General features: G+C 37.9%; 2 protein-coding genes and 1 long non-coding RNA gene across 3 annotated transcripts in view; 1 reads left to right on the top strand and 2 right to left on the bottom strand.

Moving 5' to 3' along the window:
- The window catches only part of SGO2 (shugoshin 2), a 68258-nt gene extending 66014 nt beyond the window's left edge, over positions 1–2244 (bottom strand). The window contains exon 1 of the mRNA XM_042995022.1: positions 2222–2244. The gene's annotated coding sequence lies outside the window, so the exon portion shown is untranslated. The remainder of the gene's footprint in view (positions 1–2221) is intronic.
- A 286-nt stretch (positions 2245–2530) lies between these two features.
- Positions 2531–25268, top strand: KCTD18 (potassium channel tetramerization domain containing 18). The gene is given in 8 exon segments (XM_042995021.1): positions 2531–2615; positions 5045–5280; positions 6817–7028; positions 9462–9655; positions 10691–10785; positions 15998–16100; positions 22912–23186; positions 23189–25268. Coding segments are annotated over 7 exon segments (1248 nt in total). The 5' UTR covers positions 2531–2615; positions 5045–5111; the 3' UTR covers positions 23389–25268.
- LOC122240995 lies at positions 10691–21224 on the bottom strand. The gene is made up of 3 exons (XR_006220880.1): positions 20791–21224; positions 15392–15477; positions 10691–10771 (listed from the first exon to the last, which is right to left on the bottom strand). It is a non-coding gene; the product is annotated as an uncharacterized LOC122240995 (long non-coding RNA).
- Positions 25269–26079: the final 811 nt, after the last annotated feature.

The following is a 26079-nucleotide window of genomic DNA, read 5'->3' as shown; positions in this document are numbered from 1 at the left end:
AAAGGTTTTCCCAGTCCCCTTCAGAGCCCTCCCTGTTCTTCCCTCACAGGTGTCTTCCCCAGTAAGTCTTCTGCATGTCTAATCTGACCTTACAGTCTGTTCCTCAAAGAACCTGAACACACTATAGTTGAACTATCAGCAATTTTATGTTATTTCTGTTTCCTAAATATATATCTTGCAGCCATCTACTTTTCTCTATTGCCATCATCACTGAGTAGAAGCTATGCCATTTCTCCCCTGGATTATTGCAACGGTCGCCTAGTCTCATCTTATGCCTCTCCAATCCATTCTCATCACAGTAACAAGAGTGATTTTTTTTTTTTAACAGTAAATCAAGCATGCCATTTCCCTGCTTAAAACCTTTCAATGGCTTTCCATTATGCTTAGGGTAAAATTTAAACTCCCACAACCACCATAAGTACTTTAAAACCTGGCTCCTGCCTATCTTTTTAGCTTCATCTCATATCACCTTCCTCCTTGTCCTCATGCTCACCAAGCTCCAGCCACACTAGTGTCCTTTCTCTTCTTACAAATTGTCAAATCCTTTCCTGCCTTGGGCCTTTTTTGCTTGCTCTCTCTTTTTTATAAATTACTTTTCCCCCCATCTCTTCAGAGGGCAGGCTCATTCTCATCCTTAGTGCTCAACTTGAATGTCCCCTCATCAGCATCCAGGGCTTTCTCCACCCCAGCCATCATCTCCACCAAACATTATCCTATTTCCTCTTAAGTAGTTACCACTATCTGTAATTATTTAGCTTAGTGTCTGTTTCTCCCACTTGAACAGGAGTAGGCAAAGTATGGCCCATAGGCAGCCAATTGTTTCGGCATGGCCCATGATCTAAGAATGGTTTTTACATATTTAAGTGTTTGAAAAAACATTTTTTAAGTTTTTAAATTTATTTGGGGGGGTGTGCATGCACACAAGCTGAGGAGGGGCAGAGAGGGAGAGAAAGAGAATCCCAAACAGGTTCTGCACCAACCGCGTAGAGCCTGACATGAGGCTCAAACTCTAACTCACAAACGGTGAAATCGTGACCTGAGGTGAAATCAAGAGTCAAACGCTAAACCAACTGAGCCACTCAGGCACCCCTGAAAAAAATTTTTTAAAGAATATTTCACAACACATGAAAATTATGTGAAATTCAAATTTCTGTGTCCACAACTAAAGTTGGAATACAGCCACCCTCATTTATATACTATCTATAACTGCTTTAACACTGCAACAGCAAAGTTGAGTAGGTGTGTATGGCTCACAGAGCCTAATTTACAGAAAAAGTTTTCTTTATTTAAGTAATCTCTACCCTTAACATGGGGCTGGAGCTCCCAACCCTGAGATCATTAGTCACATGCTTTAGGAGGGAGCTAGCCAGGTGCTCCCAGAAGCAATGTTCTGACCCTGGCACTAAAATACAAGTGCCATGGGGCATTGATTGTCTTGTTCAGTCCATCACTCCTAGCGTGTGGTCCAGGCTAATGCTCAATTTATAGGATGAATCAACCTTACCACTCTCCAGGGACTATTACTATCTGAGGGAGTAGGTGGGTTACTGGCTTATGCCCTTCTAAGACCCAGAGGAACTGGGAACCAATTATTATTGGCTCTAGAAAAGTACCTTGAAAACAGGACTGTGTTTTATTCATCTTGAAATACCTAGTAAAGTCTTTTGTACTTTTGGGGTTGTTGTTAAGATAAAATTTTGGGGTTGTTGTCAAGTAAAGGGCTTAGCATAATGTCAGGTGTACGTAAGTGTTCACTAAACGTTTGCTCCTGCCTCAATTTTCCTTGCTGTGATGGGAATAAAAGTGTGGGGTAGTACACAGACTCAAACAAGAATGTTCTTGTGTGAGACGGCTTTGTTTTTTTTTTTCATTTATTTATTCTCGATGGACAGAGGGAGGCAGAGCGTGAGCATGGAGGGGCAGAGAGAGAGAGGCACAGAATCAGAAGCAGGCTCCAGGTTCTGAGTTGTCAGCACAGAGCCCGACCTGGGGCTGGAACCCATGAACCATGAGATCCTGACCTGAGCCGAAGTCAGATGCTTAACCGACTGAGTCACCCAGGCGCCCCCGTGTGAGGCAGCTTTGTAAACTACAAACACAACCCGAATGGACTTACCCAAGTGCAGACAGAATTTTACTAAATCTTGGCAGTGAGGAGCCCAGTTTGGAGCGAAGGGCCTTCACCTGGGAGTCGGAAGACATAATTCTTCCTAACTCTTACCATTTAACTGACCCTGAACAATCGCAACTTCAGTGTCGTTTCTTTTCTTCATGTGTAAAAGCAGCCTCCAAACGGACACCACGTTCCTCAGGGGTCCAGCCGGCGTGTCTCTTCCAGGTCTTGCCCTTCCCTGCAGGTACTAAGACCCTTCCAATCGGCTCTGCGCGCCCACAGGCTGGAGGCCAGAGGGACGGGACCAGACTGGGGGCGGGGCCTGGAGTCTCCGGGGCGGGGCCTCCCTCGTTCCGGCTGCAGCCGCCGCCCAGCCGGGCCGCACGGGGGCGCCGCTGGGGCCGCGCTGCTCCAAGAGTTGCTGAGCAGCCGAAGAGGCCCTCACTTCCGCGTCGGTCCCCGCGGCGTCCGGCGGCCGCGCCGAGGGCCGGGCTGGCCGCAGGTCAGTCGGGGAGGCCGCCAACCCGGCCCCGCCCGTGCAGAGGACCGGGGCGCCGGGTGGGCCGCGGGCCCGGGAGGCGGCGGGGCGCCCCAAGGAAGGGCCGGTTCGCGCCGATAACACGGGCGCCCCGGGCTGCAGGCTCAGGCTTCGGGCCGATTCGGGGACCCCGGGCCGCGGGGACACCGGCGGGGCTTTCGGGTGTCCCAGCCCCTCTCCTTTCGTCCCGCGTCGTGGGAGGAGAGCGAGTCCTTTGAGCAGAGTTTATTAAAGTGGGGTCCGTGGGCGGATCCCCGACCCCATCTGACTTTCTGAACCAGACCCTGTGTTGTGGCCTGGGAATCTGAATATACATCAAGCGTCTCTGATGGTTTTGATGCAGGTGGTCACAGAACCGCACTTTGGGGGCACTTCCTCAGAGGGCAGGGCATTTCCGACACAGCAGGGAGTCTAAGTGGGTGCATTGAGGATGGGGCCATTGACTGGCCTTGAAATGGTGTTGGATGGTCCTCTGCCTTAGGAGAAACTGACTGAGGCAGGGGTATCTCTTAAATCCTTGCACTAGGGTGCTGCTATGTTCCTGTTGCCACCACTGACTGGAGTCTTCAGATGGACAGATGCTTAGTGAGTAAAGTGCCCCGGTCAGCAGCCTTAGGGATGAAACAGTGCTGAAATAGACAGTGTAGGGTGCAGCAGAAAACTTGGAGCCAGTCCTGCGGACCTGGGGCCGACTCCGCCACTTACCAGCAGGGCAGTCCTAGTGTGGACCCTGCTCACATCACTATTTCTTTCTCCAGTGTCCTCATCTGTCAATAGAGACAGTAATTCCTATCCAATAGGGCTTTTGTGTGAATTAGGTAGTGTCTACCAAGTGTCTCCTGCAGTAACTGTCACATAATAAGCATTGAGCAAATGGGAATTATTGATAGTGATATAGATTCTGTCTTCCTAGAGCTATAGTCTCCCAAACTAGGGATTAAATAGGTGAGAAAAACGTGGAGAGAGGTACACAGTATATTTGGTGGACTGTGCACAGATTCTAACTGGGGGATGCTCCGGAAGGTCATGCAACCTGTGAGATTTGCCTGTGGCTTTGAAGAATAGCTGGATTCCAGGGAGCTGGTAACTGGGGCAGCATGAGCCAGTTCAATCCCGTGCTTCAGAGGTGGTTCTCTCACATGGATCATTGCAGGGCTGCTCCTGGGACTTTGAGGCAGCAAAAGAAGTCATGTTGATAAGTGCTTTCTGAAGGCTAAACTGTTGATCCATAAGAGTTTCTGTTTACTGAATACGTTTGACACATATTGTTTTTGTCAGACACCGATGGTCTCCTTTTCCCATCTCATTGGAGACTGGCTAAATTAGAGCATCTACAAAAGGATCCTAGTTGATCGCATAGTAAAAGTGAGTTGCCATGAATATAGTTGTCTCTTGGCGGCCATTTTGCATTTGCAGTGAAATGCGCAGTCACATCAGGAGTACCTTTTTATCACAGTATTGTTTTAGGTTCCAGAGAAACACCACAGTCACTTGTGGTTAGTCTATCTCCAGAATAGATTAAGAAATCAAGTCCTTAAAACTTCCCTAAAGCTTCATTCAGCCATTTTGGAATGAAGAAGCCAGATGATTTAGAGCTGTTATTTGTTGCTCTTTTGGACCAGTCTGGCTACTGGTATACATAGAATTCTGATCTCAGTTGATAAATTATATATTCCTTAGTTACCTAATCTAGGAACTACAATTAGCATTGTTAATAATTTCTGCTTAGGTTTCCTTAAATCTACAGAGCCAATATCAATCCTTCAGTATATGCCTTATGGTAAAATTTATATTGTTATAGATATAAATTTATATAGATAAAATTTATATTGTTATTGAGTACTTACTCTGAGCCAGAGACTGTTCTATGTGCTTTTTATATGTCCTGTTACTCCTCTGATAGTCCTTTGAGGTAGGCCCCATCCCTGGCTCCATTTTATAGATGAGGAAATAGGCAGAAGAAGATAAGTATTTGCCCAAGGTCCCTAGTTAGTGGTAGAGCCTAGTAGCCTAATTCCATGCTACATGCTGACCCCCTCTGCAGTCTAGATAGCTCCCTCAGACTTATTATAGTTTAAAAAGATATGTGAATATCAAAGAACATGAGCAAACCTCACCTTTGCTTTATATGGGACAGACAATGCATTTTCTTGTTAAATTCTTTAAACAGTCATTTCAATAGCTATGATTTGGTTGGTAATAGTTCATCATTTAAAAATACTCTGAACCAAAGTTTTCCAGCTTCTCGGCATATCTCAAACTTCTTTCATGTTATATAAAGTCCTCCAATATTGTTAGTGCTGAGCACCTTATTTTAAATCACATTAAGATGTATTTATTTTATTATCTATTTGGTGTATTATTGGAAATGTGATTGTCCTTTGTTTTTACAGAGGTGGACCAGGACCACCATTATTTTGCAGTTTCTGAAAGCGTTTCAAAGCAAAAATTTAGGTGTTGATGGGAGCAATGGAAGGTCACAAGGCAGAAGAAAAGGTGGTAGATATTCTTCGACTGAATGTGGGTGGCTGTATTTACACAGCCAGACGTGAGTCCTTGTGCCGCTTTAAAGACTCGATGCTGGCATCCATGTTCAGTGGTCGTTTTCCTCTAAAAACAGACGAATCAGGTAAATAACTAAAGTCCATAAAGCATGATCATGAATATTCATTAAAATAGTTTAAATTCCCTTTGGTTTTCCTAATTACAATGGAATGTATTAGACTAGTGTAGTAATTATTGAGATCATTAGAGTTGTATGGAGATTTATTAAACACATGAAGAAGTTAAATACCAGTTTCCAGAATCTGTGATGCTGTCACTAAAAGTTGACAAAAAAATCAATGTGTGTTAAGGCCTACCATCACCTAAATATGGGGATTGATTATACTTTGAAAGTTGTTACGTTCGTGCAACTCCATGGGTAACGATATTGCGGCTTCTCTCTGTGTTCTTCAGTTAAAACATTTATTCTCTGGAGAAAGCAGCTGCCCTCATAGTTCACAGGGCAGTCACTGTAGTGTAGAATTAGTGTTAAACTGGCCACCCAGTCTAGTTGCGTAGCCTTGTGTGGGCTGATGTGGACTCCTGCAAAAACGTCAGTGCAGTGTACCAGCAGTCACCTAGTGGTAGAGGACTGAAAATTGGTCTTCCAGAAGAAACTGTAAAACACAAGGGTAGGGATCTGGGGCTGCTGCTCTTCTTGTTTGGAGTGCTCTGGTATTTGCTTAACCTACTCCCGTTTGTAAAGAAATCTCAACAGTGCAAATAAGTCTTTTTTGCACATCTTTGGTGTTCTGGAGCTCAGAGAACCCACTATTGCTTCTGTGTCAGAAGAGGGGGTTCAGGGGATCTTGAGCAAGAGTCACTGTTAGTAACCCTGGGTCTTTAGAGATTGCTTTGCCGGCTGGATGGCAGTTGAAAGAATGGAAAACACTGATGGCTGGTGCCCATGTGGGCAGGAAGGTTGTTGGCAAAAAGATAGCAAGCAGGGATTGAGTTTTTCCTCTGCCCCCAAGTTTCACCTCCTTAATCCCTTCTTTTCTAAGCTAACCAAGGGAGAAAAGGAATTATTGAGTAGCCTCACACAGAAGTGTTTTTAAAAATTCTGCTAAATTGTCTAAGAAAGCCTTTTGTCATAAAGTAGTACCAGCATAACATTTCTTTTTTAAAGTTTAGGTTCTCACAGTACAAAGGGACTAACCTATTAAGGCTAAACATACAGTGTGCCTGGAGCTAGGAACCCTGGGTTTACATGTCATTGACACTACAAGTTGACTAACATACAAATATGACATAAATGAGCATGTCCTCATTAGGGAGGAACTCCATACATCTTTCCTGGCCGGGGAGGACTGAGCTTAGGGGTAAAGTTACATTTCAGCAGCAGTCGGATCTCCATGGCTTTTGAGTGGCCATAGCAGGAATATGGTCATTGCATCTAAAATTCCCCCATGGAGCTCAGAATACATTTTCCTATATCGTAGGTGAGAATACAGAGGATCACCAAATATGGCTAAACCCATTTGAACACTAGTTATTAACTTTCTTGTGAGAAAGAAACATTTCTAATTGTAGAGGTCTGCAGTCTGATTTTAGTTTGACATGTTGAAACTTTATGATCATATGTATCTATGCAGTGATTTTTGAACTGGATGTTTTCTAGGGGCTTGTGTTATTGACCGTGATGGACATCTATTTAAATACCTCTTGGATTATCTTCATGGAGAAGTTCACATTCCCACAGATGAGCAAACCCGTGTTGCTCTGCAGGAAGAGGCTGATTATTTTGGCATCCCGTATCCATACAGCCTGTCTGACCACTTGGCCAATGAAATGGAGACATATTCTTTAAGGTCAAATATAGAACTTAAAAAGGTCTTGGCATTTTCTTAAGTTTTAAAAAAGTACATACGTATACATATATATATGTTTTTATACACAAAGCAATGTGTGTTATTTTGCATAGCCTGTGTTGCCATGAAAACCAAACATGAGAAAGGTACTTTTTCTAATTTTGAAGACACATTTCTTAATTACTAATCTTTTGAAGGCCCAAATTCTATGTTCTAGGAAAGTGTATTACATTGCCACTCAAAGGTTTATAGTTTTTTTATTTCTCATTGGAGATTTAATACCTTTTGATGGCTTTTTTAATAGAAATATTCTGCTCTTTAGGTTCTTTGTAAATAAAGAGCAATATTGTAGTATGTAAGAGTATAGTGGTATTTTATTTACTGAAATGACTTTTTAAAGAATGGTCACAAAAATAGCCTGGAGCCTGTTTCAGATTCTGTGTCTCCCTCTCTCTCTCTGACTCTCCCCCGTTCATGCTCTCTCTCTCTGTCTCAAAAGTAAATAAACGTTAAAAAAAAAAAAAAAAAAAAGAATGGTCACAAAAATAAAAGATTGTAGAAAATCTACCTGATTTAATAAGTGTAGCAGTTTGTTACTAAATTAAAACATTGGTTTGATTAATTCACTTTGAGATCAGTAAATCTTTTTAAAAGATATTTCTCCTTTAAATCACATTTTAGAGATCTTTACATGAAAGATCTTGAAAAACTTCATTACCTATTTTTGTCTTACTGATAAGTATTATATTTGCTTTTAGTTCCTTTGGGCATCTAAGAAAATTTTTTTCCCTAGATGATTAATAGTAGTGAAAACTGACCTGAATTGGGTTTGATTTGGGTATCAGTTTAGGAGAGCAAGCTGACAGTATGGTTATTAGGAGTGTAACATGAAGAGACAGTTGATTTGGTTCCAGATCGTCTTCAGGAATTTGCATGGTTGTATGGGTTCTGCTACTGAAGTTATATAGAAATTGAGTTGTCAAACAGTTCTAGGGTGCTGTTTGCCACATCTCAGAATGGGGCTAAGAAATCCTGACTGGAAAGCTGGAGTGGGTTGACATTCATCTTCTGAAGTCTCAACTGTAGTCTTTTGATTTCTGATTTGTACACAAAGAGGACATAGCATGTGTACATTGACTGTGTCAGCCAACACATATTTATCTCAAATGTTTTTGGTATATAGAGCACTGCTCTTGGACTGTGTGGGACACAAAGAAATATGACATACAGTTAGACAGCAATATTAAATGAAAATGTAAGACATGTTAGAGTCCTATTTTCATTCACTGAGTCAGTAAATATTAGGCATCTCCTTTGTGTCAGGCACTATTCCAGGCACTTGGGATACAACACAAAACAGACAAAAGTGCCTGTCCTCAGGGCCCTCAGAGGAATAATGCTGTTTCTCTCAGGGAAGGCCCTTGGGCACTCGGCTGGGTGAAGCGCTCCAGCTCTGTTTCCCTTAGCACCTCCTAGGCTCACCTCGTTACAGTTATCCTATGTGCTGATGGCTTATTGACGGTCTTTAAATTTCCTAGAAGTTTATTTATTTATTTTGAGAGAGATAGAGAGAGAGAGAGAGAGAGAGAGAGAGAGAGAGAGAGCGCGCACACTCTGAGGAGGGGCAGAGAGAGAGGGAGAGAGAGAACCCCAAGCAGGCTCTGCACTACCAGCGCAAATCCTGACATGGGGCTCAATCTCACAAACGATGAGTCATGACCCAAGCTAAAATCAAGAGTTGGATGCCCAACTGATTAAGCCACCCAGGTGCCCCAGCTGTCTGTCTTTTACATTAGCTATAAAACTCTAGAAGGGCTGGGACCCTGTCTTTTGCTCATCATTATATCTATAGGACCTTAGTGCTCAACCACGTTAGTAACTTCTTAATATTCAAGAGAATGAATGAATAGGTAGATAAATGCCAAGGAGTTCTTAGAGTTTGCACTGATTTTGTATATCTTTCAGTGGAAAAGAACAAGTTAATCTGGTTAATTCATGATTGCATTTGGAGTAAAAAAAAAAAATCAACTATGGGGCTTAGTCAGTAGAAGGTGAAAGGAATATTGAGTCAAATGGGAAACTGGGGGGAAAATAAAAGGAAAAGAAAAAGGTCTAACTCTTAATCATATGAAGATTTTAAAATTAAAAGTAATGTTGATAGTGAGGCTAAAGGAGGAGGAAAGAAAATACAGCTTCCATGTGGAAGAGGATTCTCTAGATGAAAAGGTGTTGGATTTTTGGGTGGTGCTTTTTGTGATTTACCCCACCCCCATGCCAAATTCAACAAAAGCATGTTTGGTTTTTCAAGGTGTAAAGACTAGGCTGAAATTTATCATCTTTTTATTTCCCTTATGACCAACTGAAATTGCAGCTTTACATGAAAGTAATAGAACAAATTCATTTCTACTTTACTCCAGAATTAAATTCAAATTTTGTATATTTTTTTTTGCTCCAGGCTTTAACAGACTTCTGTGATTCATATGGTTTAGTTTGCAATAAGCCAACAGTTTGGGTTCTCCACTATCTTAACACATCTGGTGCAAGCTGTGAGAGTAGAATTATTGGTGTATATTCCACAAAAACTGATGGAACAGATGCTATTGATAAGCAGCTGGGAGGAAGAATTCACAGTAAAAGCATTTTTAAAAGGTATGCCCATATTTAAATATGAAAGGGAACAGAATAAAGTTTTGGTCTCTTGTAAGAGGTGTTACTGAATGGAATATGTGGTTGACTAGAAAAGATCTTCATTCAACACTTGGCAACACACAGAGTGAGCTCTTATAGCTGTTGAGACAAGCCTGCTTCAAGGAGATTGTAATTAAGACCACTTCACATATATGTAAACTATGGGACATCCACAGTGGTCTACTACATTGCCTCTCACCTGGGAGTGGGCATCAAAGTCCCCTAACAGGCCATGTCTGGCTGTCCTCCCCTAGACCATAGTCCAGGAACAGAAGCACTGCCTAGAAGTCAGCAGCCCTGCTGAGTGGCACAGGACTGGCATGTGCCTCGGTGTCCTGTTCTGAGAAATGAAGGACTTCCCTGGTCCCTATCAGCCTTAAAATCCGATGACTTGAATGTAAAATTCTTAAGCGTTATTCTCTTAATATTTTTTTTGTAAACTGACTTAACACAGCGGTCAATTCACATTACAGTTGGTGTTTTGTTTTTTTCTAATTCTCTGGGTGGTTGGATTGGGTCACATATTAGTGACTAATGAATGATCACATGAACTTGCTTTTTTAGGTGACTAAATATGTCATCATTTTATGAATTCTTTACAGGATGTTTATATAAGATATATGAGTGCCTGGAACAATGCTATGAAAGTTTTAGTCAAAGTTGAATCTTTTAAAATTTTCCTGGAGTTAGGTAATTTTTTTTAGAAAACCTATTTCTAAAGATTTGTTGATTTGTCTGTACAGTCTATATTGTGGAATTAACAAGTACTTTACCACATTAAAAAGAGATTGAATATAGGTCATAGATATAATCTATAGTATATTATTATCTATATATGTCCTTAAGAGTTGCAGAAGAACAACTATTCAATGCCAACATATTTTTTCCCTTAATTAACAAGTATTTGGTAGTATATCGAGTATTAGCTGTATATACATACACACACACATACATTCATACTTAGTATGTTTTCATCACCTTTTGCAATATTTCTAGAGAGGCGGGGAATAATGTTCAGTACATTTGGAGCTATTATTCAGTAGCTGAATTGAAGAAAATGATGGATGCCTTTGATGCCTGGGAAGGAAAAGGTATAGTACAATTCTTTTATTTCATGGCAGAAGGTAGACTTTCCCATAATAAGACAAAGTGAGTTCAATTGCTGCATTTTTCTTTTTTGAGAAAGTATTTCTTTGTAAGGTCAAGACATTTGTCACTTCAAAGTATGTTGATTGAGACAATTTACTTAAAAATCTTTAGACCCCATGAGTTGCTAGATATTACTAATAGTTTATAATCCAGTAACCTAAAAAATAGTTTATAATTTCAGCATCTGTTAGTTATGCTTATTTAGTTCAATTCAACAGGAATTTATTTAGCATCCACTTTGTACCTAGCATTGTCCTTAAGAAGTATACCTTTAAATTAAGCATACAATGTATAATCAAAAGAAAAAAGGAAGGGAGCCCGGCTGGCTCAGTCAGTGGAGCTTGTGACTCTTGATCTTGGCGTTGTGAGATTGAGTCCCATGTTGGGTGTAGAGATTACTTAAAATCTTAAAAAAAAAAAAATGAAAGAAGAGAAAATGAAAATAATGCCAGAGAAGATGTCTGAAGAACCCTTAGGAAGAATTAATAATCTTTAAATGCCTACTTTGAAATTTGACCATTTTTACCAAGCTTCTTACATCATTTGATAATAATAATGCTATTTAATATTCAGTGTGATAAGTAGTTTACATTTGATAATAATAATGCTGTTTAATATTCAGTGTGATAAGTAGTTTACATTCAGTAACTCTTAGTCTTAAAACAATTCTGGATGTTGTTTACCATTTTATTGATGAGAAAACTGAGTCTTAGGCCATGCCACTTGCTTATGGATCACAGAGCATTAGCTGTTATATGCCTAAGTTTTTTTCCTTATTTAACAAGTATGTATTGAGTGTCTATTAGGTGCAAACACTATAAGAAGTTCTAAAATTGGGTCTGCAAATAAATAAGACACATGTTGGTCCTCAAATAGTCCTAAAAGCTGGTAGAGACAGACATTGCAAGTCACAAAAGATTGCATACAAGGACAGGAGGGGGGTTTAAAAAGCTCTTCATCACCTGCTTCTCTTCAGGTAGGGTGCTAGTACCAACCTTTCTTTCCTCAACTTTCCTCAACTTTGCTCCTCTCACTTTTCCTCCCCCCCCCCGCCCCCCCGCCAGATTACACCCCTCAGGCAGATAGAAGAAAGTGCTATTCTCTTTAAGCTTTTTATCTTAGATTTAATTGACTTTGAGACACTTAGGCTTAAGTTGAGGAACAAACCCCCTGGTGTTCTCTGTGTCTCCTATTGTGCCTCTGGACTGGCAGACTGCCCAGAAGGCTTCGGGAGAGCCCTGGCTGGTCTTCTTTCTCCACTGACTCGGGAAGCTGAAGTGAAGAGCTGGGATCACTGACTTACAGAGTGTGAGACTGATTTTAACTTTTTAATAAGCAGGTAATGAAGTATCATGGGTATTTAACACAGTTCTGGAAGGCCTACGGAAAGCCATTAGACAAGAAACAGAAGTGAGAGAAAGAAATATTGGAAGGAAGGAGATAGTTATTTGTGGAGAGTATGTCTTTTTAGAAAACCCAAAGGAATCAACTAAAGGTATCTTATAAGTGATGAGTTTAGTAGACCAAACCAGCTGGATACAATGTAAGTAAACACAAAGATCAGCTTACTTATGATAGATTAGTTAGAAATCACAGGGGAAAATCCCATTTACAATGGCAATAAACAACAAAATAACTAGGATGACCTATCAAGAAATACTTGAGTCTTTTATGAGGAAAACTACTAAAATATATTCATCCATTCATCAATTCATCCATCCATCTATAAAAAAAGAAGACATGAAGAGTATGGTAAGACCGACCATGCTCCCAAACAGGAAATCTATTCAGATAGATTTTATAATATTCATTATAAAGATATCAGTTTTTCTCAGATCAAATTATAGGTTTAACACAATCCCTACCAACACATCAGTGGAACCCTTTGGCCATCTTGAGGAAATGATTCTAATATTCCTTGAAAGAAAAAAGCAGTGAAATAGCCAAGAACATTTTGGAGAGCAGAAGTCATCAGAGGAATGAATCTAACTATGTGATAGTAAAAATACTATATATAGATTTGTGATAGTAAGAACCATATGCAAAGATCAGGAGTAAACCCCAATGAAATTATAAGAATAAAAATGCTATGTGATAAGGAGTATTAAATATCAATGAAAAAAGATGGATGATTTAATATGAAATTGAGAAATATGCTTAGGAGAAAACAGAATTTTAACCTCATGTCACTTATCAAAATAATCCCAGGTGAATTTATGGATGAAAAATGAAGCTATAATAAACTATAATGAAAGTTAAACAAATAACTGATTTCTTAAAAGGGAAATAAATCATAAGAGACAAAGATGAATAAATTTGATTACATAATATTTAATATAACTTTAAAACAAAAAAGTATAAAAAAATTAAAAGGCTAATAAAAACTTGGATAAAAATATTACATTAACTGGACAAAGAATATCCTTAAAATAGAGAGGATTTATTTAAGTTGATTAGAAAATCAACTCAATGCCTATTATAAATAAATGTGCAAGGTTCATGACCACAAAATTTTCAGGAAAGGAAATCAGCACGTGGCAGGAGGTTCAAACTCATTATTTATCAGTGAAATATGTATTAAATGAGAACTATTTTTTACATACCAGATTAGTAAAGATCTCATGCATTTTTGGCAGGAGTAACAATTAGTACTACTGTGTTGGGAAGTAATTTATCATTACATATTGATAGCATCAGAACTGTTCATATTCTTTGACCTGATAATTCTACTTCTAGATATAACCAAATGCAGATAAAGGTTTATGAACAAAGTATTCAATTAAGCATTATTTATAATAGAGAAAAAATAAAAACAATATAAATGTCTATGATAGAAGGTTAAATACATATTGGCACATCTATGGGAAACTGATGAGCAATAGCTATTAAAATTATTTTGAATAATTTTTTACATACATGAATGCTCATGATACAATAAGAAATTATCAAAAGCAGGAAAAAAAATTAAATGTAAAGTGTATTCAGTAATGTGCATATCATATGAATGAGAAAAAGACTGGAATCAGATTCATTGAAGTGTCATGAATCATGATTCCTAGTTTTAGGATTAGAAGTGATCTTAATTTTTTTTTAATATATACTTTTCTATATTATCCAAGTTTTATACAATGAAAGTGAATTATTTTATAGGAAGGCAAAAATAAAAGTTTTAAAAAGAAACTGTGGCATATCTATATAATGGAATACTACACAGCAGTAAAAAGAAATGATCATTAATGCATATATCAACATGGATGAATCTTCAAAATATCAATGCTAGAGAAACCAGACACAGAAGGGTACATACTGTTATGATCCCATTTGTATGACACCCCTGAAATGGTAAAACTATGGAATGGAGGGGAAGGCATCAATAGCAAAGGGGTACATGGGAAATTTGGGGGTGATAGAAATGTTCTATGTCTTGATTGTGGCTATAATTATATGACTGTATACATTTATCAAAACTCATTGAAGTGAGTACTTTAAAAGGGTGAATTTTATTTTATGTAAATTATCTCAATAAACCTGAGTTAAAAATAAACAAACAAACCTTAATGGATGGGATTTGGGAATGTTTTTGTAGCAGCAGTATGTTTGGGAGCATGATCAAGCAGTTCCAGATAATTATTGTCTTAAAATTAGGTCCATAGGCTCTGTGAGTATTGGATATATATGTTACATATACTAATTTATATGCCCAGCTTGCTAAGTTGGTTAATATTTATTACTAAACCTTTAATGATTAAAAAACAAGACACCAGGGGTGCCTGGATGGCTCAGTCAGCTGAGCATCTGACTTGCTTTCAGTCCCAGGATCATGGGATCAAGCCCCAAATCAGATTCTGTCCTGAGCATGAAGCCTGCTTAAGATTCTCTCTCTCTCCCTCTGCCCCTTTCCCCTGCTCGTGCTCTCACTCTCTTTCTCTCAAAACAAAACAAAAACAAAAAACCACATACATACGACACCATATCCATTCTTGGGACTTCAAAGTTACTTTTAAAACAATGTGAACCAATTTTTATTCAACATTTTTAAGCCTTTTTTAATGCATCTACATATAATTTTTTATGATTCTTTAAAAATTGGGGTGAAATTCATATAATATAGAATTAAAGTATAGACTTCAGTGGCATTTACTACATTAACAATGTTGTATAACCACCATCTCTGTCTAGTTCCAAAACATTTTCATCATCCCACAAGGAAACCCAGTACCTGTTAAGCAGTTACTCCCCATTCCCTTCTCTCCTCAGCCCCTGGCAACCACCAGTCTGCTTTCTGTTTCATTGCATTAGCCTGTTATGGATATTTCATGTAACTGGAATCATACAATATATGACCTATTGTGTCTGGTTTTTTAACTCAGGATAACATTTTTGAGGTTCATAAAAATACATTTCAAACTTTCATTCAGAAACTTCTCAGATTTAAAAGTTAAAATGAGTTTGACCACAATCTTGGCCTAACACACACACTACCCTAACAGTGATAGTTCATATTCATATAGTGGTCAAAGGAAATTTACAGTGGTTCACAAAATTTACCTGATTTGATGAGTGCTGCAATCCAATGATGTTGACATGGCAAGTGTTAAGACCGTCATTGTCCAATCCTTGCACTGCTGTCAACACTAGAATTTATAAAATAAAGGCACCAAACATCTGTTAAGCGCTGTCTGTTATAGGCCCTATACTAAGCATTTTGCACTTATTTACTCATTTAATCATCACAACAAACCTATGAAGTATATATACTGTTATTGTAATTTTACAGATGAGAAAATTTAGACACAGAAAGTTAAGTAACTTTCGCAAGGTCGCATGATTAGTAAGTGATAGAAGTGGGGGGATTCAGACCCAGGCAGTCTTGGCTCCAGAGCCTGTGCCTTTAACTCATCTGCCCAGAACCCATATAATGATCTAATTATCAGTAGTAGATCTGGGGCTGGTAGCCAGAAATTCCCTAGACCTGCGTTATGAGTTATCCCACTATTGCCTTGTTTCTTCATGGGAACACTTCCTGCATACACCTACTTTCTTCAAATGGGAGGCATGAATCTCAAACTCTTTCTGCTTAGTTTTACACAAAAGTGTTGCTGAACCTTTTGCAGTGGACAGTGGCTCTCTTAATTATGCCTTTTGATCTTCCAGGTGTTAGCTACTGGCGGGTACCTCATGAGCTGATAGAATGTTGGACTCTGGAAGAGCGGCCTTTACTTGGAAGCCTGCGTCACATGGCCCCAATTCGAAAGAGGTTGTGTTCTGTTGATATTGTTTTTTGTTTAAATCTGTGACCTGTATTTTTACTGCCTTTACTGGAGAAATGAATAATGGTTCTTGATCTTACTAAGTTTATTAGTCACCTAGGTGAGTATTCTGCATTACCATCAAAATATAAATCTTGATAAATTCAAAGTTTCCAAAACTATGTAAAAACTGGAAATAATTCTCTAAAACTGAGTTACAGTATGTTCTTTTTGGGAGAATGTGATTTTAAGAATACTAGTGGACATAGTAAGAATGCTGTGGTAAGTATTTTTCCCTACAGAAGTAAAATCCTAGGCTTTATTGGCAGTAGCCAAAAAAATTATTTGTTAGACTTAATATTTGAAATTTCCTGTGACTTATTCTGAATTCCTTTCTCCTTCCTATTACCACCAATAGTATTTTTATTTAATGGTATTTTCTTGTATTTTCTGAAATTATTATCAAATTCAGTCCACATCTGTGCTTTTGACTGTACTTTAAATACATTTAAAATCATACTTATTTTTCATTATCTGGGTATCATTCATGGTTTTTAGATGTTCTGATTTCTTGATCATCTGTTGTGAATTTGATTCAGTGCCCCTATAGAATCTGTGATTGCTTTTTTTTTTTTTCCTTTTGGATCTTTCATAGAAATGCAGAGAATTTTCTTCAGTTTTTAATAGTTAATTATCTCTGGTTAAAACATCTTTTTTTTCTTAAAGCCCCTCATTTTATTATCAATATTTATTTTGCTTTTTGAACTTACAGTTAGCAAATACTGTTTGGGTCCAGAGCAGTGGTTCTCAACTGAGGGCAGTTTTGTCCCACAGGGGATATTTGACAATGTTTAGAGACACTGTGGGGTGGGGGATGCTACTAGCATCTAGTAAGTAGAGGCCAGGGATGCTGATAAACATCCTAGAATGCATTGAGCAGCCTCTACAACAAAGATTTATCCAACCAAAAATGGCAATAGAGCTAAGGTGGAGAAATCTTGGTCAAGACTCTAGTAGAAGATGTGGGCAGAAAACAAAGCAAGCAGGGATGGTTTTATGGAGATTCTCCTCTGCGTTAATTGTTCTTTCCTCTGGGGTTTATTAAGCATTATTTTTGATTCATGGATAGGATAATGATAATGATAACTTAGAAACAATTGTGAGGTCCTGAAGAATCATTTGCTTCACCTGAGAAAATTTAGTTATGTTCAGTAGAGTTTTAGGGTTGAATATATTATATTTGCATTCTTTATTACATGTCAGTTTTCAAATCGCCATGCCATTATGATCCTATTTCCAAGATCAAAATTCATTATGTTATATTTATTTGCCTGTGAAAATATACCCACACTGATAAAAGGGAGAAAACTTGGAGGATTGCCATTATACTTCCTGTTCAGGAGGTGAAACTGATGCAAACAGTGGCAGGAGCAGGCAGGATTTCGACAGTGGTTGTTTGACAGTTTTAAGGTCATTTCCTTAAACCTTAATATCATACTGGCTCTTTACAGATATTGAACCATCCTTGCATCCCTGGAATAAATCCCACTTGATCATGGTATATGATCCTTTTAATGTATTGTTGAATATGGTTTACTAATATTTTGTTGAGTATTATTGCATTTATGTTCACCAGCGATATTGGCCTATAATTTTCTTTTCTTGTGGCATTCTTGTCTGGTTTTAGTATCAGGGTTATCCTGGTCTCATAAAAATAATTTGGACGCATTCCCTCCTCTTCTGTTGTGTGGAAGAGTTTGAGAAGGATTGGTATCAACTCTTCTTCAAATGTTTGGTAGAACATTTGGTACCAGTGAAGGTACCAGTGAAGGTACCAGAAGGTACCAGAAGGTACCAGAAGGTACCAGTGAAACCTTCTGGTCCTGGACTTTTGTTTATTGGGAGGTGTTTTGCTTTGTTTTATTGTTTTTTAAGTTTATTTATTTATTTTGAGAGAGAGAGCATGAGTGGGGGAGGAAAAGAGAGAGTGGGGGGGGGGAGAGAGAGAGAGAGAGAGAGAGAGAAAGAAAGAGAGAGAGATTCTCAAGCAGGCTCCATGCTTGTCAACACAGAGCCCAACATGGGGATCAAACCCATGAACTGTGAGATCATGACCTGAGCTGAAATCAAGAGTTGGATGCTTAACTGACTGAGTCACCCAGGAGTCCCTGTTTTTTGTTTTGTTTTGTTTTGTTTTAAGTAAGTTCTAGGCCCTACATGGAGCTTGAACTCACAATCCCAAGATCAGGAGTTGCATGCTCTACTGACTGAGCCAGCCAGGTGCCCCAGGAGCTTTCTGATTACTGATTCAATCTCCTTACTAATAATTGGTCTGTTCAGATTGTCGATTTCATCATGAGTCAGTCTTGATAGGTTGTATATTTCTAGGAATTAAAAAAAATTTATTTGTCCTTTTTTTTTAATTGAAGTATAGTTGATATACAATGTTATATTAGTTTCACATGTACAACATAATGAATTGACGATATTATATATTATGCAGTGCTCACTATGATAAGTGTAGTAACGTCATACAGTGTTACTATAATGTTATTGATTATATTCCCTATGCTGTGCTTCATCCCCATGACTTATTTTATAACTAGAAGTTCGTAACTCTTAATCCCTTAGGAATTTATCCATCTGGTCTAGTTTGTTGGTGTGTAATTAATCACAGCAAGCTCTTATCTTATGATCCTTTGTATTTCCGTGGTATTAGTTGTAACACCTCTTCATTTCTGATTTTATTTGAGTCCTCTCTCCTTTTTCTTAGTGAGTTTTCTTAGTGAGTTTTCTTAAAGGTTTGTCAATTTTGTTTATCTTTTTAGAACTGGCTCTTAGTTTCATTGATCTTTTCTATTGTCTTTATAGTCTCTATTTCATTTACTTCTGTTCTAATCTTTTATTTATTTTTTAACATTTATTTATCTTTGAGAGACAGAGAGAGACAGAGCACGAATGGGGGAGAGGCAGAGAGAGAGGGAGACACAGAATCCAAAGCAGGCTCCAGACTCTGAGCTGTTAGCAAAAAGCCCGATGTGGGGCTCGAACCCACAAACCATGAGATCATGACATGAGCTGAAGTTGCACACTTAATTGACTGAGCCACCGAGGCGCCAGCCTGCTCCAATCTTTATTTCTTTCCTTCTACTAATGATGTGTAGTTGTCACTCAGCTATTCTTTAGGGTTTTTTTTTTTATGAGGAAATTGTTCCATATGTAGCTGTAGACTCAGTGTATTTGTGGGAGGAGATAAATTCAAGATTTTCCTACATCACCATCATGAACAGAAACCTATCATATGTTTTTGATATCGTATTGAAAATCATATGATCATCTCAATAGATGCAGAAAAAGCATTTGACAAAATTCAACAATTTACGATAAAAACTCAACAAAGTGGGTATAGAGGGACTGCACTTCAACATAATAAAGTCCATATATGACAAGCCCACACCTAGCATCATACTGTATGGTGAAAAGCTGATAGCTTTTCCTCTAAGGTCAGGAACAAGACAAGGATACCCACTTTCATCACTTATATTCAACATAGTATTGGAAGCCCTAGCTAGAGCATTTAGGCAAGAAAAAGAAATAAAGGGAATCCAAATTAGAAAGGAAGTAACAGGCACCTGGGTGGCACAGTTGGTTAAGCATCCAACTCTTGATTTTGGCTCAGGTCATGATCTTATGTTTCGTGAGCTTGAGTCCCGCATTGAGCTCTGATTGGCTCCACTTGAGATTCTCTCTCTGCCCTTCCCTTGCTCATGCTCTTTTTCTCAAAAATAAATAAATAAACATTTAAAAAAAAAAAAGGAAGTAGAACTGTCACTATTTGCAGGTAGCATGATATATATAGAAAAAATTACATCAAAACTGCTAGAATTAATAAAGAAATTCAGTAAATTTGCAGGATACAAAATTAATATACAAAAATCATTTATATACACTAATGATGAACTATCAGAAAGAGAAATTAAGAAAACAATCCCATTTACAACTGCACCAAAAAGAATAAAATATCTAGGAATAAATTTAACCAAGGAGGTGAAAAACCTATGTATTGAAAACTATAAGACATCAATGAAAGAAATTGAAGAGAACATAAATAAATGGAAAAATATTTTGTCTTCATGGACTGGAAAAATTAACATTATAAAAATATCCATACTACCCAAAGAATTCTATAGATTCAATGCAATCCCTATCAAAATTCGAATGGCATTTTTTATAGAAATAGAACAAACAATCCTCAAATTTGTATGGAACCAGAAAAGATCCTGAATAACCAAAGCAATCTTGAAAAAGAAGAACAAAGCTGGAAAACTCATGGTCCATGATTTCAAACTAGCATAGTCCCCCCTTATCCACAGGGGATACATTCCAAGACTTCCAGTGGATGCCTGAAACTGTATAGTACTGAACTTTGTATGTACTATGTTTTTTCCAACACATACATACCTGTGGTAAAATTTATTTTTTTCAATTAGGCACAGTAAGAGAGTAATAACAGTAACTCAATAAAATAGAACAATTGTAACAATATACATAATAAATATATGTGAATGTGGTCTTTCAAAATATTGTACTATACTCACCCTTCTTCTTGAGATGATGTAAGATGATAAAATGCCTGTGATGAGATGAAGTGACGTGAATGATACAGACATTGTGACATAGCATTAGGCTACTACTGACCTTCTGATGATAGAAGAAGGATCATCTGCTTCCAGGCGATGGTCATCTGTGGGTAACTTAAACTGCAGAAAGTGAAACTGTGGGGGAGGGGGGACTACTGTATATTACAAAACTGTAATAATTAAAACAGTATGGTTCTGGCATAAAAACAGACACATAGTCCAATGGAACAGAATAGAAAGCCCAGAAATAAACCCACACATATATGGTCAAGTAATGTACACAAAAGCAGCCAAGAATATATAGTGGGGAAGGGACAGTCTCTTTTGGTGTTGGGAAAACTGGATGTCCCATGCAAAAGAATGAAACTTTTGCGTGGATCCCTATCTTGCACCATACACAAAAATTAACTCAAAATAGACGAAAACAGAGGCAGTAAGTTCCTTGACATAGGTCTTGGCAATGATTTTTTGTATCTGACACAAAAAGCAAAAGCAACAAAGGCAAAAATAAGTGGGACTACATCAAACTAAGACTTCTGCACAGCAAAGGAAACCATCAAAATCAAAAGACTATCTATTGAGTGGGAGAAAATATTTGCAAGTAATATTATCTGATAAGGAACTAATGTCCAAAATATATAAAGAACTCATACAACTCAAAAGCAAAAAATAAAATAAAATAAAATTTTAAAAAAGGGCAGAAAATCTGAATAGACATCATTCTGAAGAAGACATACGGATGACCAACAGGTACATGAAAAGATGCTCAGTGTCAATAATCATCAAGGAAATGTGAATCAAACCCACAATGAAATATCACCTTAGACCTGTTAGAATGGCTATTATAAAAAAGACAGGAAATAACAAATGTTGGCAAGGATGTGGAGAAAAGGGAACCCTTCAGCTCTTATGGTGGGAATGTAAACTGGTGCAGCCACTATGGAAAATAGTTGGAGGTTCTTCAAAAATTTAAAGGTAGAACTACCCTATGATCCAGCAATTTCACTTCTGGGCATTTATCCAAAGAAAATGCAAAGAGTAACTTGAATACTTCATTGCAGTATTGTTTACAATATGGAAAAACCTAAGTGTCAATTGATGGATGAATGGATAAAGAAGATGTGGTATATATATATAAAGGAGTATTACTCAGCTATAAAGCATGAAATCTTGCCATTTGTGACAACATGGATGGACCTCCATGGCATTATGTTAAGTGAAATAAGTCAAAGGAAGACAAATATCATGTGATCTTTGTTTTTTCATAAATGAAAGTAAAATGAAGTAAATAAATGAAGTAAAAAAAAAATTCAAGCTGGTAGATACAGAGAACTGATTGGTGATTGCCAGAGGCAGGAGTGGGGGAGGGGGAGAAATGGGTAAACTAGTTTTTTGTTTTTTTTTTTAATTTCAATAAGTCGAATTTTTTTTAATTAAAAACAACCATTGTCTTCCATTTAGATTTTTTTATAATGAATGGCAAACTCAATTCAGGAATCTTTTAAGTTTTGTCTAATACTTCTTAAATTGAAAAAGCATCTAACTATACCATGGGTTTGACCATTCTAGCAGTTCCCAAAATGCATTTCACAGAATGCTAATTTTACTGGGTGCCAAAGGCTGCATTACAGATTCATATTGGGAAATACGGATGCAACAAAATTAAATAGGTGTCTTTACTTTAGACCTCAGAACCTTTATTAACTTTCAAGAGGAGAGTAAAATATGCAACAGCATTTCTCAAAGAGTTTATGAAACAGTAAATTTTCTCAGTAAATCAACTGTTGTTCTGGGGGGGGGGGAACCCTTAACTTGAGATCATCCTGGTTATCATCTGGGTCACTGTGAGGATTCTTAGGAACCAAGTGATATACTATATAATTCTAATGTAACATTCCAAATCTTAATTTGTCGGTATTAACATGGTGATTTTATTTTATTTTAGAAAACATTATGGTGATTTTAAGAGTTCATATTCAAGTAGAAACAATCTTTTGTAAACTTGGTAATTTACTTATTGACCTTGGTGGGAGACGAGATGAAGTACCTGATCCCTCTAAACCTCTTGACTCAAATTGGATGAAAACGATTTTCCTCACACTGAAGATAAACTTTGCGGACGTTTTCATGAGTTACCAAACCTGTAAATGCTGACATTGACATGCTTCTGTATCCACAGGCGACTGATAGCTTTCAATGAAGAAGAAGAAGAAGTGAACTGTAAGACTGGTCCTAAACCAGTCCGATTTCTGGGCCCTTCCACCAGCACCCAAATTAAAGTCAAGAACTCGGCGTCGGTCCGAGTGTCTCCGGCCAGCGCCCTCCACTCTTCAGGCGGAAAGGCAGCGCAGCGTTCTGCGTCGCCAAAGGCCCCGTCGTCGGTGGGCACCGTGCTGCCAGGCCAGCCCCAGGCTTCCCGCGGGGCCAGGAGCGCTGCTGAAAACGGAGCCGCACACCCACCCCGGCCAAAGTCCTGCTCTCAGACAAGAAAGCCACCCCGCCGCGAGTGATAAAACTGAAGCGAACTCCACTGTGCGCCGCCGGGCCTTCCCAGCCAGCCGGGGCAGCACCGCGACCCGCGGAACCCCTAGTGCCGCCCCCGGAAGTCCCTGACGCGCACGCGCAGACTGAAAACGGGCGGGGCCAGGCTGATTGACAGAAAAGTGGGTTCCTGACCTCCAGCTCGCCTCTCGGAGCGCCCGACCCGTGTGGTGCAAATAAGTGGCGCTGTTCTTGGTGCAGTAGAGGTGAAAGCTTATGCTGGTCTTTAGGATCGTTATGGGAAAAATGAAGTGAGTCAAGTAGGAATGGAGGAAGGAAGCTTTAAGTGGTTGAGCCTATCTTTACTTTTCATTTTCCTTACTTTGACATGGTTTGTCTACTGATAGTTTGAATTTCAGGGTGGTTTTGTTGGGTTTTTTGGGGTTTGTTTTTTTTTTTTTTTGATGGTTAATCCGTATTAAGGCAACAAAACAGCACAGTACAATAAAACAGTACAGCAGAACCATCACTAGAGAAGTCTACTTTGTTGCTGAGTAATTATAGACTTTAGGCTCTTTTGTAATGTTACTCATTGCTGCCCAGGGCCAAGAGTGGGATTAGTATTCCCGTCTGCTGAAACAGAATAAGAGAGGGTGGCGTTAATGCTTCCCTGCGCTGTGTCCCAGCCACGAGAGATTTGAGAGAAAATGTGCACCAAGGTGAACCCCCCCACAGGTTACTTTCAGTCTCAAAAGCCGTCATGAAAAGATATGAGGAGGAAAAAAAGAGTAATTGAAGATCACACTTTGACTCAAAGTATTTTCTTTCCTAGATTGTTTTTTTTTTTGTCTTTTCTGGTAGCAGATTTATTTATACATCACAAGATATCTTGGAATGAGAACCATATAACATGTCTTCAGAATGAATTGTTAAAATGTTTTAATTTGAATAAGTGAAGTTTTGAAAGTACTTTGAAAAAGAAGTTAAACATTAACTTTTAACTAAAGTTACTATTTGTTTCTCAGGAATGACCACTGAAGAGTCATTCTGACCATGTAATATGATTTTTATGCATAAAATTCCCATTTAACTTGAACTTAATATTTTTAAACAATCTTTTAATTAATCCTCTATTTTTTCACAACTATTCAGTTGTATGTGTTTACTCTTACATGTTAAGTTTTATAATTGGATCCCATATTTCTGCCTTCAGTAAGCAGTTTGCCTACAGTGTATTAAAAATAAGTCCATAAAGCAGGGTACTTTTTACTCAATGCTTATCATTGTACTTGCATTACTTTGAAAGAGTGAATATACTCAAAACATTACTTTTTACAAAATAAAGTAAAACTTTTCCATAAAAAGTAACATTTTCTGTGACTATACTTTTTTTTAAGTCCTAGAGCCCATTGGTAGCATGAGAGCTTGTTTGTTTATGTAGGTTATCTATTTCTGGTTTCCAAATTTCTTTATTCCCTAGATAATGTATGAAATAATTAAACAAATTTTGTATATCTATTCAAATACCAGCAGCCTTTTAAAATAGGTGTTTTATCTGGCTAGAAAAAAAATGAATATATAACTGATGGTTCATGAACTACATTTCCCTGTAGAATATAAAAAATACTTAGTCACCTTGAAAAATACTATTATAAAGACTCTAAGCATTCTGAAAATCAAAGATCATAGTGAATTTTGAGAACTTCCATTTAGGACATTACTAGTATTGCTTGATCTCGGATATCTTGAATTTCTGATTCATATAAGAATATTTTATACCAAGGTACCAATAGATTTGCTTGATGGAGGGTTGCCACAAACCTTCAATCTGTAAAAAAAAAAAAAAAATGCAGTATCTAGGAAGCACAATAAAGCAAAGTGCAATTAAAAGAGGTTTACCTGTACTCATGGGTGTTTCTGCGAATAGCCTTCTTTTCTTTGCCTCTAACAGTTTAAAGGAAGTCTATTTAGCACATCTAGTCTTTGTAAGAAGGTAGTTTTTGGAACAGCTACTAGGCCATGGTGTAGCCAAGGTGGAAAGAGACAAGTGGTCCCTGATGGACCATGGGTAGCAAGAGTCAAAGTCAAATTCAGAATGCTGAAGTAATTTGAAAATTACTTTAGTTGGGGTGGTTCCCTGGGGACTAGGTACTTTTGCATGAAATCACATTTCTCCAGATTCTGTAGACACAAAGGAGTAATTTATCATAACCCTCTGGTCTTCCAGGAAAATAAAAAATAAGAAAAGAGAAAGTATGCTTTATAAATAATAGTTCAGTGTCATTACTTTGGAAATGTAGGTTTGTGCAGTTGTTGGGTCAGAGGAGACAAGAAATTCTTATGATGAGTAGGACCTTTAGTACTGCTCGTATCAAAAAGATATATGATTATGCCCTTCTAGGCAATCTGTGTTGAAAACTGGTTTGTCCTGATTAAAACTGGTTAGTTATATCATGGAAAGCCCTAAGTCTGGCATTTTATATTTTATATTTTTAAATAATAATTTTTTGCTTCAATGTTGCCTTATAAGGCAATACATTGTAATATTTTATAAAGTATTTTCATATACTTTGTTTTATTGTGTTCATTTTGCTTTTTAGTTTCAGCACAACAATATAATGAAGGTAGTCTTTCCCAGTTCTTTAAAGATCAAGAAAATGAGGTTGAACAAAATAAGAGCTGTACAATAATGACACCCCCCATAACATCCCCCCATATTGGCCCCTGAATGACACAACATCACTGAACAAAGGAAAAGCTAGAGGGAGGAAGTAGACTAAAATTGTGAATTTGTTTAATATTTAAAGTTGTTGAACAGTTAGGTATTAAACTATTGGATAACATATCTTTCCTACTAGAGAGGGGA

Source organism: Panthera tigris, chromosome C1 (genome assembly GCF_018350195.1).
Source record: "Panthera tigris isolate Pti1 chromosome C1, P.tigris_Pti1_mat1.1, whole genome shotgun sequence".
In the NCBI taxonomy this organism is placed as follows: domain Eukaryota; kingdom Metazoa; phylum Chordata; class Mammalia; order Carnivora; family Felidae; genus Panthera; species Panthera tigris.
The sequence above is the reverse complement of the archived record's forward strand: the minus strand, read 5'-3'. Positions and strand labels throughout refer to the sequence as shown.